Source organism: Trichechus manatus, unplaced genomic scaffold (assembly GCF_000243295.1).
Source record: "Trichechus manatus latirostris isolate Lorelei unplaced genomic scaffold, TriManLat1.0 scaffold00082, whole genome shotgun sequence".
Taxonomy (NCBI): domain Eukaryota; kingdom Metazoa; phylum Chordata; class Mammalia; order Sirenia; family Trichechidae; genus Trichechus; species Trichechus manatus.
The window spans coordinates 10,888,331-10,902,574 of record NW_004444018.1 but is presented as its reverse complement, the minus strand read 5'-3'; the positions used below and the strand labels follow the sequence as shown (position 1 = coordinate 10,902,574).

At 38.8% G+C, this 14,244-nt stretch overlaps 1 protein-coding gene across 10 annotated transcripts in view; it reads right to left on the bottom strand.

Annotated features, from left to right (window-relative positions):
- The window catches only part of ERCC6L2 (ERCC excision repair 6 like 2), a 194,914-nt gene that overhangs the window by 43,635 nt on the left and 137,035 nt on the right, over positions 1–14,244 (bottom strand). For 5 of the 10 annotated variants that reach the window (XM_023735820.1, XM_023735824.1, XM_023735825.1 and 2 more), the window contains one exon: positions 282–362. The exons of 4 other annotated variants lie outside the window; for them this stretch is intronic. In XM_023735820.1, the coding sequence (XP_023591588.1) occupies positions 282–362 (81 nt within the window). Of the gene's footprint in view, positions 1–281; positions 401–14,244 lie in introns of those variants that run through there. One more of the 10 variants, XM_023735829.1, reaches the window with a different exon arrangement.

Genomic DNA, 14,244 nt, shown 5'->3' with positions numbered 1-14,244 from the left:
GCTGGTTGAACGGACATGGGGAATCAGGGGTGGAAAGGAGGAATGTGCTGTCACAGTATGGGGAGAGTAATCAGAATCACATAACAATGTATGTATAAATTTTTGTACAGGAAAAAAAAAAAAAGTCAGCCACGGAACTGAGTATGTTTATACAGACTGTTCTTGGCCTGCTAGCATTGGTAGTATGGGATTGGACCTCCTGCTTAGTGGCTTTAAAACTTCCCTGAACATTTTATACTCACCATGATTTAATCATTGAACAACAAATTTCTTCATATTACCTGAAAAGGGTCCACTGCAGTGATTTTAAGTTGGTATATGTGTGTTGGGGGAGATACGGCTTCGAAGGGAATATTAGAAACCTGAGTGGACAAATATTTCAATTTGTTTCCTGATGAAACTGTGAAGAGACAAGGTATCTGATGAGATGTGCTGTCAACCTCAAGAATGTTGGGGCAAAAGAAAGTTGGAAACTATTGATATTGCTAATGGAAGGATAAAGGCACTTTCCTCCCATATAAGAGGTAAAGTATATTTCCAGCCTTTTCATTTTTACAATTTCCTTTAAGAAGGTTCCAAAGGGACTGCTTATCACTTCAACAAATAGAGTTTGCTTCTCATGTCCATTTTTGGAAGGAATTATATGCCTGTAAATTTCTTCTCTTAGAAATATTTAGATAAGTTAACCAATATCCAGTCAAATTATTTCATTAACATCCACTACAGGGATTTTCCAAAATTATCTGACCATTTCACATTAAAATTTGTTAGTCTGAAGAGGAAAATGGGCATAGTTAAAAATAAATAAATACATAAACAATAAAAATTAGCTTTCTATTTAAATGATTCTGATATGCTCTTCATCCTAATAAAGCAAACTTCTAGCAAACCTAGAATATTTCTGCCTTTCTTTCCCATACTTTTTCAGATGGCTCCCACAAGGCACTCAGACTGTAGGAATGCTGTTGGTTGAGAGATGGTATATTTCTATATCAAATGAGAATATCAAAAAGCAGTATACTTGGGTCATGAAAGAACTATTTCACGAGTTGTATCCTGGCACTGAGACTTTGGATTATTTTGAAAAAGTCAAGAAGTACAGCCTTCCAAAGTTCATTAGTATATTTATTCTAAATAAATTTCTTCTAGGGATACTGTAAGACAGCTGTCTTATGTTGTTGTTGTTAGGTGCTGTCTTAGTTATCTAGTGCTGCCGTAACAGAAATACCACAAGTGGATGGCTTTAAGAAAGAAATTTATTTCTTCACAGTAAAGTAGGCTGAAAGTCCAAATTCAGGGTGTCAGCTCCAGGGGAAGGCTTTCTCTGTCGGCTTCTCATCAATCTTTCCCCGGACTAGGAGCTTCTTCGTGCACGGACCGCGGGTCCAAAGGATGCGCTATGCTCCTGGCTCTGCTTTCTTGGTACTATGAGGTCCCCCTGTTTCTCTGCTTGCTTCTTTTATATCTCAAGATATTGCCTCAAGACACAATCTAATCATGTAGACTGAGTCCTGCCTTACTAATACAACTGCTGCCCATCCTCCCTCATTAACATCATAGAGGCAGGATTTACAACATACAGGAAAATCACAGAATACCTGGGATCATGGTCCAGCCAAACTGATACACAAATTTTGGGGGGGGAACATAATTCAATCCATGACAGGTGCCCTTGAGTTGATTCTGATTCATAGTGACCCTATGTACAACAGAACAAAATACTGCCCGGTCCTGCACCATCCTCACAATCATTGCTATGTTTGAGCCCACTGTGGCAGCCACTGTGTCAATCCATCTTGTTGAGGGTCTTCCTCTTTTTTAGTGATCCTCTACTTTACGAAGCATGATGGCCTTCTCCAGGGACGGGTGCCTCCTGATAACGTGTCCAAAGTACACCAGACGAAGTTAAGCCATCCTCACTTCTAAAGAGCATTCTGGCTGTACTTCTTCCAAGACAGATTTGTCATTCTTCTTGCAGTCCACGGTACATTCAATATTCTTCACCAACACCATAATTCAAAGGCATCAATTCTTCTTGGTCTTCCTTATTCATTGTCCAGCTTTTACATGCATATGAGGCGACTGAAAATACCATGGCTTGGGTCAGGCACACCTTAGTTTTCAAGATGATATCTTTGCTTTTTAAGACTTTAAAGAGGTCTTTTGCAGCAAATTTGCCCAATGCAATGCCATCATTTGATTTCGTGACTGCTGCTTCCATGGGCATTGATTGCGGATTCAAGGAAAACGAAGTCCTTGACTGCTTCAATCTTTTCTCCATTTATCACAATGTTGCTTACTGGTCCAGTTGTGAAGATTTTTGTTTTCTTTATATTGAGGTGGAATCCATACTGAATGCTATGGTCTTTGATCTTCATCAGTAAGTGCTTGAAGTCCTCTAAGTTCTCAGCAAGCAAGGTTGTGTCAGCTGCATCACATAAGTTGTTAATGAGTCTTCCTTCAATCCTGATGCCTCGTTCTTCATATAGTCCAGCTTCTCAGAATATCTGCTCAGCATACAGACTGAATAAGTGTGGTGAAAGGTGAAGCACACCTTTCCTGATTTTAAGCCACACAGTATCCCTTTGTTCTGTTTGAACAACTGCCTCTTGTTCTAGGTACAGGTCCTGCATGAACACAATTAAGTGTTCTGCAGTTCCCATTCTTTGCAATCTTATCCATAATTTGTTATGATCCACACAATAGAATGCCTTTGCATAGTCAATAAAACACAGGTAAACATCTTCCTGGTATTTTCTGTTTTCAGCCAAGATCTATCTAACATTAGCAATGATATCCCTCATTCCACGTCCTCTTCTGAATTTGGCCTCAATTTCTGGCAGTTCCCTGTCAATGTACTGTTGCAACCATTTTTTGAATTATCTTCACCAAAATTTTACTGGTGTGTGAGAGTAATGATATTATTCGATAATTTATGCATTGTTTGATCACTGTTGTTTAGAGTGGGCACAGATATGGACCTCTTTCACTCGGATGGCCAGGTAACTGTCTTTCAAATTTCCTGGCATAGACAAGTGAGCACTTTCAGTGTTGCACCTTTTTGTTAAAACAATCGGTATTCCGTCAATTCCCGGAGCCTTGTTTTTCGCCAAAGCGTTTAGTGCAGCTTGGACTTTTTCCTTCTATACCATCGGTCCTTGATCATATGCTGTAACCTGAAATGGTGAATGCTGACCAATTCTTTTTGATACAGTGACTCTGTATTCCTTCCATCTTCTTTTGATGCTTCTTGCATCATTCAATATTTTATTTTGCCCATAGAATCCTTCAATATTTCAACTCGAGGCTTGAAAATTTTTCTTCAGTTCTTTCAGCTTGGAAATGCCAAGCATGTTCTTTCCTTTTGGTTTTCTAACTTCAGATCTTTGCACATTTTATTATAATACTTTACTTTGTCTTCTGGAGCCGCCCTTTGAAATCTTCTGTTCAGATCTTTTATTTCATCATTTCTTCCACTCGCTTTAGCTACTCCACATTTAACAGCAAACTTCAGAGTCTCTTCTGACATCCATTTTGGTCTTTTCTTTCTTTACTATCTTTTTAATGACCTTTTGCTTTCTTCATGTGTGATATCCTTGATGTCATCCCACAACTTGTGTGGTCTTTGGTCATTACTGTTCAATGCATCAAATCTATTCTTGAGATGGTCTCTAAATTCAGGTGGGAAATACTCAAGGTCATACTTTGGATCTTGTGGATTTGTTTAAATCTTCTTCAGCTTCAACTTGAACTTGGATATGAGCAACTGATTATCTGTTCCACAGTCAGTCCCTGGCCTTGTTCTGACTGATGATATTGAGCTTCTCTATCATCTCTTTCCACAAATATAGTCGATTTGATTCCTGCATATTCCATCTGGTAAGGTCCACATGTATAGTTGCCATTTACGTTGTTGAAAAAAGTTACTTCCAACGAATAGGTCATTGGTTTTGCAAAATCTCCAGCATTGTTTCTACCTCCAAGGCCGTACTTTCCAAGTACTGATCCTTCTTTGTTTCCAACTTTCACATTCTAATAAGCAGTAATCATCAATATATCTTGACTCCATGTTTGAGCAATTTCAGACTGCAGAAGTTGATAAAAATCTTCAATTTCCTCATTTTCAGCATTAGTGGTTGGTGCGCAAATTTGAATAATAGTTACATTAACAGGACCTCCTTGTAGGTGTATGGATATTATCCTCACTGACAGTGTTGTTCTTCAGGATTGATCTTGAAATGTTCTTTTTTTTTCAATTGTACCTTAGATGAAGGTTTACAGAACAAACTAGCTTCCTATTAAACAATTAGTACACACATTGTTTTGTGACATTGGTTACCAACCCCACAAATGTCAACACTCTCAACTTTTTGACCTTGTGTTCCCTATTACCGGCTTTCCTGTCCCTTCCTGCCTTCTAGTCTTTGCTCCTGGATTGGTGTGCCGCTTTAGTCTTGTTTTGTTTTATGGTCCTGTCTAATCTTTGGCTGGAGGGTGAACCTCAGGAGTGGCTCCATTACTGAGCTAAAAGGGTGTTCAGGGGAAATACTCTTGGAGTTTTCTCCAGTATCCGTCAGGCCAGTAAGGCTGGTCATTTTTTGTGAGTTAGGATTTTGTTCTACATTTTTCTCCAGCTCTGTCTGGGACCTTCTGTTGTGATCGCTGTCAGAGCAGTCAGTGGTGGTAGCCTGGCACCATTTAGTTGTGTTGAACTCAGTCTCGTGGAAGTTGTGGTCAATTAGTCCTTTGGTTTTCTTCATTCTCCCTTGCTCCAGACAGGGTGAAACTAGTGGAGAATCTTGGATGGCTACTCACAAGCTGTAAAGACCCCAGACACTATTCACAAAAGTAGAATGTGGAACATTTTCTTTATAAACTATGTCATGCCAATTGACCTAGATTTTCCCTGAGACCAGGTCCTCACAGCCCTCAGTCCAGTTATTTGGTCCCTCAGGGAGTTTGGATGTGTCTATGGAGCTTCCATGACCTTGCTTTGGACAAGTTTTACTGGCTTCCTGAGTATTGTGTACTGTCTTATCCTTCATCAAAGTAACCACTTATCTATTGTCTATTTAGGGTTTTTCCACTCGCACCCCTCCCCTCCCTCGTAACCATCAAAGATTGTTTCTTTTTGTGTGTAAATGTTTTCATGAGTTTTTATAATAGTGGTCTCACACAATATTCGTCCTTTTGTGATTGACTTATTTCACTCATCATAATTCCCTCCAGATTCATCCATGTTGGGAGATGCTTCGCAGATTCATCATTGTTCTTTATCGTTGCATCATACTCCATTGTGTGTATCTATCATAGTTTGTTTATCCATTTATTTGTGATGGGCATCTAGGTTGTTTCCATCTTTTTGCTATTGTGAACAATGGTGCAGTGAACATGCATGTGCATATGTCTATACGTGTGATGACTGTTATTTCTCTAGGATATATTCCTAGGAGTACGATTGCTGGATCATATGGTATTTCTTTGTAGCTTTCTAAGGAAGTGCCGTATCATTTTCCAAAATGGTTGTACCATTTTGCATTGCCATCAGCAGTGCATAAGAGTTCCAATCTCCCTGCAGCCTCTCTGATGTTTGTTATTTTGATTTTTCTGGATTTGTGCCAGTAATGCTGGGATGAGATGGTATCTCATTATGGTTTTGATTTGCATTTCTCTAATGGCTAGTAGTCGATAGCATTTCCTCATGTGTTTTTAACCACCTGAATGTCTTTGGTGAAGTGTCTGTTCATTTCCTTTGCTCATGTTTTAAGTGGATTATTTGTCTTTTTGTTGTACAGGAGTTGGATTTTTCAGTAGATTTTAGAGATTAGAACTTTGTTGGATTTCTCATAGCCAAAATTTTTTTCCCAGTCTGTAGGTTCTCTTTTTACTCTTTTCGTGAAGTCTTTCGATGAGCTTAAGTGTTTAATTTTTAGAAGATCGCAGTTATTAAGCTTATCTTCTGGAGTTTGTGTGCTGTTAATTATGGTTTATATCCTGTTAATGCCGTGTATTAGGGCCTCTAGAGTTGGCCTTATTTTTTCTTCTATGATCTTTATAGTTTTTGGTTTTATATTTACTTTTTTGATCCATTTTGAATTAGTTTTTGTGTATGGTGTGAGGTATGGGCCTTGTATCATTTTTTTTGGAAATGGACATCCAGTTTTGCCAGCATCATTTCTTAAAAAGACTGTCTTTTCCCCATTTGATGGACTTTGGGCCCTTGTCGAAGATCAGGTGACTGTAGGTGGATGGATTTACATCTGGGTTCTCAATTCTATTCCACTGATCAGTGTATCTGTTGTTGTACAACAACCAGGCTGTTTTGATTATCATGGCTGTAGAGTAGGTTCTGAGGTCATGTAGTGCCAAGTCCTCCTACTTTATTCTTCTTCTACAATAGTGCTTTACTTATCCACGGCGTCTTCCATTTCCATATAAAGTTAATGATTATTTTTTCCATCTTTTCAAAGACGCTGTTGGTATTTGGATTGGGATTGCACTGCATTTGTAGATTGCTTTGGGTAGAACTGTCATTTTCACAATGTTGACTCTACCTATTGATGAGCATGGTATGTTTTTCCATTTATGTATATCTCTTTTTTGTTTCTTGCAGTCATGTTTTGTAGTTTTCTTTGTATAGGTCTTTTACATTCTTGGTTAGATTTATCCCTAAGTGTTTTATTTTTTTAGGGGCTATTATAAATGGTATTGTTTTCCTGACTTCCTTTTCATCATTCTCTTTATTAGTGTACAGTAATCCAACTGATTTTTGTATGTTTATCTTGTATCCTGCTACTCTACTGAATCTATTAGTTCCAGTAGTTTCCTAGCAGAGTCTTTTAGGTTTTCTATGTACAGTATCATATTACCTGCAAATAGGGACATTTTTACTTCTTCATTACCAAATTGGATGCCTTGTATTTCTTTTTCTTGCCTTGTTGCTCTAGCTAGGACTTCTAGCATAATGTTATATAAGAGTGGTGATAAAGGGCAACCTTGTCTTGTTTCTGTTCTCAAGGGGAATGTTTTCAGCCCCTCTCCATTAAGAATGATGTTGGCTATTGGTTTTCCATAGAGGCCCTTTATTACATTGAGGAATTTCCCTTCTATACCTGTTCTATTGAGAGTTTTTATCAGGAATGGGTATTGGACTTTGGACTTTTCTGTGTCAATGAAGATGATCATGTGATTTTTAAATTTTATTTATGAGGTGGAGTACATTGATTGATTTTCTAATGTTGAACCATCCTTACATACCTAGTATGAATTCCACGTGGTCATAATGTACTTTTTTGATATGATGCTGAATTTTATTAGCTAGAATTTTGTTGAGAAGTTTTACATTTATATTCCTGAGAGATATTCGTCTGTAATTTTCCTTTTTTGTGGTGTCTTTGCATGGTTTTGGTATCAGGTTTATGCTGGCTTCATAGAATGTATTCAGAAGTATCACTTCCTTTTCTATGTTCTGAAATAGTTTGAGTAGTACTAGTGTAAGCCTTCTGTGAATGTTTGGTAGAAGTCTCCAGTGAAGCCATCAGGGCCTGGGCTTTTTTATTGTTGGAAGTCTTTTTTTATTGACTTTTCAATCTCTTCTTTTGTTATGAGTCTGTTCAGAATTTCAACATCAGTTTGTGTTAGTTTGGGTAAGTAGTGTGTTTCTAGAAATTTGTCGATTTCCTCCTGGTTTTCAAATTTGTTGGAGTATAGTTATTCATAGTACTCTGTTATGATCCTTTTTATTTCAGTTGGGTCTGTTGTAATGTCCCCCATTTCATTTCTTATTTGGGTTATTTGCTTCCTTTCTTATTCTTCTTTTGTCATTTTGGCCAAGGGATGGTCAATTTTGTTGATCCTTTCAAAGAACCAACTTTTGGTTTTGTTGATTCTTTCAATTGTTTTTCTATTCTGTATTTCATTTATCTCTGCTCTGATCTTTATTATTTCCTTTCCTCTGCTGGCTGTGGGCTTCTTTTACTGTCCTCTTTCTATTTCTTTGAGTTGTGTAGCTAATGTTTTGATTTTGTCCCTTTCTTCTTTTTAGATGTGTGCATCTATTGCTATAAATTGACCTCTGAGCACTGCCTCTGCTGTGTCCCAAAGGTTTTGGTGTGATGTGTTTTCATTCTCATTTGAGTCTAGGAATTCTTTGATTCCATCTATTACTCAGTGGTTTTTAAGCAGGGTCTTATTCAGTTTCCATGTAACTGATTTTTTTTCCTTGCTCTTCCTGTTGTTAATCTCCACTTTGATGGCATTGTGGTCAGAGAAGATACTTTGTATTATCTCAATGTTTTGGATTTTGTTGAGAGTTGCTTTGTAGCCTAAGATGTGGCCTATTCTGGAGAACATTCCATGTGCCTTAGAAAAGAATATGTACTTTGCAGCTGTTGGGTGGAGTGTGATCTATATGTCTATGATTTCAAGTTGGCTGACTGTGGTCTTTAGATCTTCTGTATCTTTGTTGAGTTTCTTTCTACATGTTCTGTCCTTTACCACGAGTGGTGTGTTGAAGTCTCCTACTATAACTGTGGAACTGTCAATTTTTCTTTTCAGTGGTGTTAGAGTTTCTATTAGGTATTTTGGACATCTGTTATTGGGTATGTAGATATTCATTATGGTTATGTCTTCATGATGGACTGTCCCTTTAATCATTATATAATGCCCTTCTTTGTCTTTTATGGTGGATTTTGTTTTAAAGTCTATTTTATCTGATATTAGCATTGCCACTCATGCTCTTTTCTTGTAGCTGTTTGCTTGATATATTTTTTTCCCTCTTTGAATTTTTAATACATTTACATCTTTGTTTCTAAGGTGTGTCTCTTGTAGACAGCATATTGATGGATCCTGTTTTTTAATCCATTCTGTCACTTCTCTCTCTTTATGGGTGCATTTAGGCCATTTACCTTCAGTGTAATTATTGGTAGGTGTGAGTTTATTGCTGTCATTTTGTAGTGCTTTCTTTTTTGTAGTGCTGATGGTTTCTTTGTTCCTCTCACTCTCCTGTGCTGATTTCCTTTTGTTTGTGGGGTTTCTTTTCATTTCTTTCGTTTTTGTAGATTTTGTGTTTACTAAGACTTTTTTCTTTTTTTCCTTTGTTTTGATGAGTAGGTTTGTTAACTTTCTCTGTGATTACCTTGAAATTACCCTTCCTAAGTTTGAACCGGTCTTTTATTACTTGGTATCGCCTTGCCTTCCTCTCCATTTGAAAGTTCTATATCTACATCGTTTATTCCCTCTTATTTTCTTGACATTGGTGTCATTTACAGATTAACCTCTTTGGTTTCCTCTTGTTAATCCTTGAGAGTTCATTACCTAGGCTGGTATCTGACTGATGCATTCTTGCATTCTATACTCAGGCTGTCGTTTGATGTTGTTTCTACTCTAACCAAAGGACTCCCTTTAATAATTCTTGTAAGTATGGTTCGGATTTTACATATTCCCTTAATTTCTGTTTATTCGGAAATGTCCTAATTTCACCATCATATTTGAATGAGAGCTCTGCAGGCTGTATTATTCTTTGCTGGCAAATTTTTTCTTTCAAGGTTATGTATGTCATCTCATTGCATTCTTGCCTGCATGATTTCTGCCAAGTAATCAGATCTTAGTCTTATTGTTTCCCCTCTGTATGTGACTTTTCATTTTTCTCAAGCTGTTCTCAGGTTTCTTTTTTGTCTTTGGTTTCAGCGAGTGTGACTGTGATATGTCTTGGTGATTTTCTGTTGGAGTCTATCCTATATGGAGTTTGTTGAGCTTCTTGGATGGTCAGCTTTTCATCTTTCATGATATTTGGAAAACTTTCTGTCGGCAATTCTTCAATGATCCTCTCTGTGTTTTCTGTTTTCTCCCCCTGTTCTGGAACTCTGATCACTTGCAAATTTTTGCTATTGATTCATTCTCAGGTTTCTTCCTTTTTCTTTGTTCTTTTCTCTGATTTTCCCCCAAGGTGGTATCCAAATATTTGTCTTCAATTTCACTCATCCTGTCTTCTATTGTTTCAAACCTGCTCCTCAAACCTTCTATGACACTGTCCATTTTTGAGATCTTGTTGTTTAACTTTTGGATTTCTAATTGTTGTTTTTGTATGATTTCTAGCTGTGAATTTATTTTCACATTTTGTTCCTGTATTATTTTCCTGAATTGTTCCATTGTTTGTCTGTCTTTTCCATGATTTTGTCTACTTTTTCCTCATTTTTATCTGCTTTTTCCTTCAACTCTTGGATAGGTCTGAATATTAGAGATTTCAACTCCCTATCAGGTAGTTCCAGCACCTTTTCTTCTACTGGAATGTCAACTGGTGTTTTATTTTGGATGACTACTGGAACCAACCTGTCCTGTTTTTTTACTACGTTTTGATATTGTCTGCTGTCTTTAGCACATTCATTATTTATTTTCTTTGTTTATTAGTTGTAGATTTGTTTCATCCTGCTTTTTTGTTTTATCTGGTTATGTCTGAGCAGGTGGGAAGTGTGTTGTTTGTTGTCTGCTCATATGTGGGCACGATACTTATCACTACCTTGTCTAATGGGTAGGGCCAGTTGCTCAGCTATGTTGCAGCAGGGCAGGTCCAGCAGAAAGAGAGGAGCCGGGATGGGTCATTTATGGAACGTACTGGTGCCAACAGGGTGGGGCCGGGGGGTCAGTGATTGGCAGATTCTGGTAGACTGTGCTTGTGCCACTCAGGGGCGATGCTCGGTGCATGGTGCAAATAGGCAGGAGGGAGGAGACAGGTTGTGATGTGTGGAGCTAAGCGGGTGTGGGAAAGAAGAGAAAGAGGAGAGAGAAACAGGAGCCAAGAAAAGTGCTAAGGGAGCCTGCTGTTAAGAGTGCTACAGACCTGGGGAAGCCATACCCTGGTGGCTTTCTAGCCAGGCGGTGAGACACAGCCCATCAAGAAGGGAGAGATATGGCACAGGCAGCTAGGTGGGCAGGAAAAAGGAAAGGAAGGAGGGGAAAGAGAGATAAGAAACTAGATTTAAAAAAAGAAAAAAAGGACAGAGAAAGGCATACACGGCTAGGTGGTCGGTAGAAAGGAATGTAGAGCGAGACCAGAAATGGAGAAAATAAAAATGCCAGGTGTTTGGGAGAAAGGAAATGAAGGGAGGTAGAGAGAGACAAGAAATTGAGAAAAAAGAGAAAGAAAAAAAAAAAAATACCCCACGGGAGCCCACCTGAAGCAGGTCCCCAGCTAAGTGGCGCTACACAGTCCATCCAGAAGGAGCGGAAATGGCACAAGGCGGCAGGTGTTCAGAAGAAGGGTGAGGAAGGAAGGTAGAGGGAGACAAGAAATTGAGAAAAGAAAAGAAGAAACAAAATGTCCTTAGGGAGGCTGCTGGTGTGGTGGTGCTGACTGGGGAAGTGGCTCCCCAGCTGCGCGGCACTGCACAGCCCATGCAGAAGGAGACAGCACATGGCGCCAGGTGTTCAGGTGTAAAGAAGGGAAGGATGGTAGAGAGACAAGAAATTGAGAAAAAAAAAAAATGCCTCCAGGTATCCCACTCACATGGTGGTGCGGACCAGGGAAGTGGTTCCCCAGTCAAGCGGCACTTCACAGCCTGTCAAGAAAAAGTGCAAAAGGCACATGGAGCTAGCCATTTGAGAGAAAGGAATGGAAGGAGGTGAGAGAAAGAGAATAAATCAAAAGAAGCCAAAAAAAGCAATAACTGCAACAAAATAATGGCATTAAAGGAGCAGGCCGGTGTGGGTGGGGCAAATCCAACTGGCAAGGAGCTGGTGCCTCCCCGGCCAAGCTACCATGGCCTGCTGGGAAGCGGTGGAAGCTGAGCAGCGAGAAGAAGGGTGGGGTGTGGGAAAGCGTGTATCACTGATTACCGAGTGCTCTGTGTCCTGCTGGGAGCTCCTTGAAGCTTCTTCCTGTACTCCTTGTCCACCGTTCTCAGTGGCTGAGAAGTCCAATATGGCAAATCCATGTCTCGTTAGCTTACGTGGACCTCCACTATGTATTTCTCCTCGCTCTCTGTTCTCTGTCAGTTTCGTATTCCATTCGGTGCTTGGTTGACTTGTTTATCTCTTCATTTCACGCTTAGGGTTCCAGGATTGATGTTCGTCTGTTTTACTTAGTTTTTCGGGTCTTTGCTGTGGAGGGACAGAATGGTGCTTCTGTCTATAGTACCATTTTGGCTCCACCCTCCTTGAATTTTCTGATGATTAATGTGACATCACTCCTCTTCAGTTTGTCATTTCTGGCCTAGTAGACCATATATATGATTGTTCAATTCAAAATGGCCAACACCAGTTCACTAGGCTCACTAACACAAAGGATATCAATTTTTATGCATTCAATTTCATTTTTGACAACTTTCAATTTATTCTCTAGATTCATACTTCGTACATTCCAAATTCCAATTATTAATGAATGTTTGCAGCTGTTTCTTCTCATTTTGAGTTATGTCACATTAGCAAATGAAGGTCCCGAAAGCTTTATTTCATCCACGTCATTAAGGTTGAATCTACTTTGAAGAGGCATCTCTTAATTGTATTTTGAATGCCTTCCAACCTGAGGGGCTCATCTTCTGGCATGGTATGAGACAATGTTCCGTTGCTATTGATAAGGTTTTCACTGGCCAATCTTTTCAGATGTAGACTGCCAGGTCCTTCCTCCTAGGCTGTCTTGGTCTTGCAGCTCTGCTGAAACCTGTCCATCTTGGGGGACTGTGCTAGTATTTCAAATACTGGTGGCATAGCTTCCAGCATCACAGTAACATGCATGCCACCACAGTAAGACAAACTGACAGACACGTGGGAAACTGACTTATAATATCACTATATGTCCTAGATTTACAACTCCATGTCACAAATTTCCTTCAAATTAAGTGCCTGGAAAAGCTTTGCTCCTCCTAGAATTGGTTTTTATTTCTTTCTTTTTAAGGACATCCACAACCATTTAACTTAGTGTTTCTCAACAGGGTGTTAGGCATTTTGGACAGAACAATTCTTTGAATGTGGGCTGTCCCCCACACCACAGCCAGTTACTATCCCTGGCCTGCAGACATTAATGACAGTTGGGCATCCAGTCACTGTGACCACTAAAACTGCCCACACATATTTCTGAACGTACTAGTTGAGAAAAGACTTAACAGATTGTTTATGTTCTTTGTTTCGTCCACTAGAAAACTCAATCAAATTTGTCATTTTTCTAAAATAGCTGGGTAGGACATTATGGTCTACATATCAGTATTCTAATTGTCTTCTAGCCTTGAACTTATAGTTTAATTTGTATTTTCCCTGGTCCTGAATTTTATTTTGTATTCTGGTTTTACTATTAGGACACTCCAAATCCTTTGTGGAACCAGGTGAGGTATAAATAAATGAAGACGGGGTGACAGTACAGAGGTTTTTTCCTCCCTTCGTTCTTAAAGGTATGATAACCTGAAACAAAGGTACCATTCTTATGCACATTGTGCATTTCTAACTCCTACCCATAAACTGGAGCCCTGGTGGCACCGGAGTTAAGAGCTCAGGCTGCTAACCAAAAGGTCCGCAGTGTGAATCCACCAGACACTCCTTGGGAACTCTATGGGGCAGTTCTACTGTGTTGGGTTGCTATGAGTCAGAATCAATTTGATGGCACACAACAGCAATAACCCATAAATTGGTAATGAAAATACTCCTCAGACATTTAGTGCTTATGAATTAATAGAGTAATAAGCCAAAGGGTAATATTTTTTAAAAGTTTGATGAAACTGACTATGTGTACATAAAAAATACTACATCTATATAAAGATTTATTCCTATACAATGGCATTTTAAATCAGAAGAGACCATAGGAAGTAGTTATTATTTTATATCAGGAATGGGTGTTGGACTTCGTTAAATGCCTTTTCTGCGTCAATTGAAATGATCATGTGATTCTTTTCTTTCCTTTTATTTATGTGGCGGATTATGTTGATTGATTTTCTAATGTTGAACCATCCTTGCATACCTGGTATGAATCCTACTTGGTCGTGGTATATTATTTTTTTGATATGATGCTGAATTCTATTGGCTAAAATTTTGTTAAGAATTTTTGCATCTATATTCATGAGAGATATTGGTCTGTAATTTTCTTTTTTTGTGCCATCTTTACCTGGTTTTGGTATCAGCGTTATGCTGGCTACACAGAACGAATCTGGAAGTGTTGCTTCCGCTTCTATGCTCTGAAATAGCTTGGGTAGTACTGGTACAAGCTCTTCTGTAAATGTTTTGTAGAATTCTCCAGTGAAGCCATCTGGGCCAGGGCTTTTT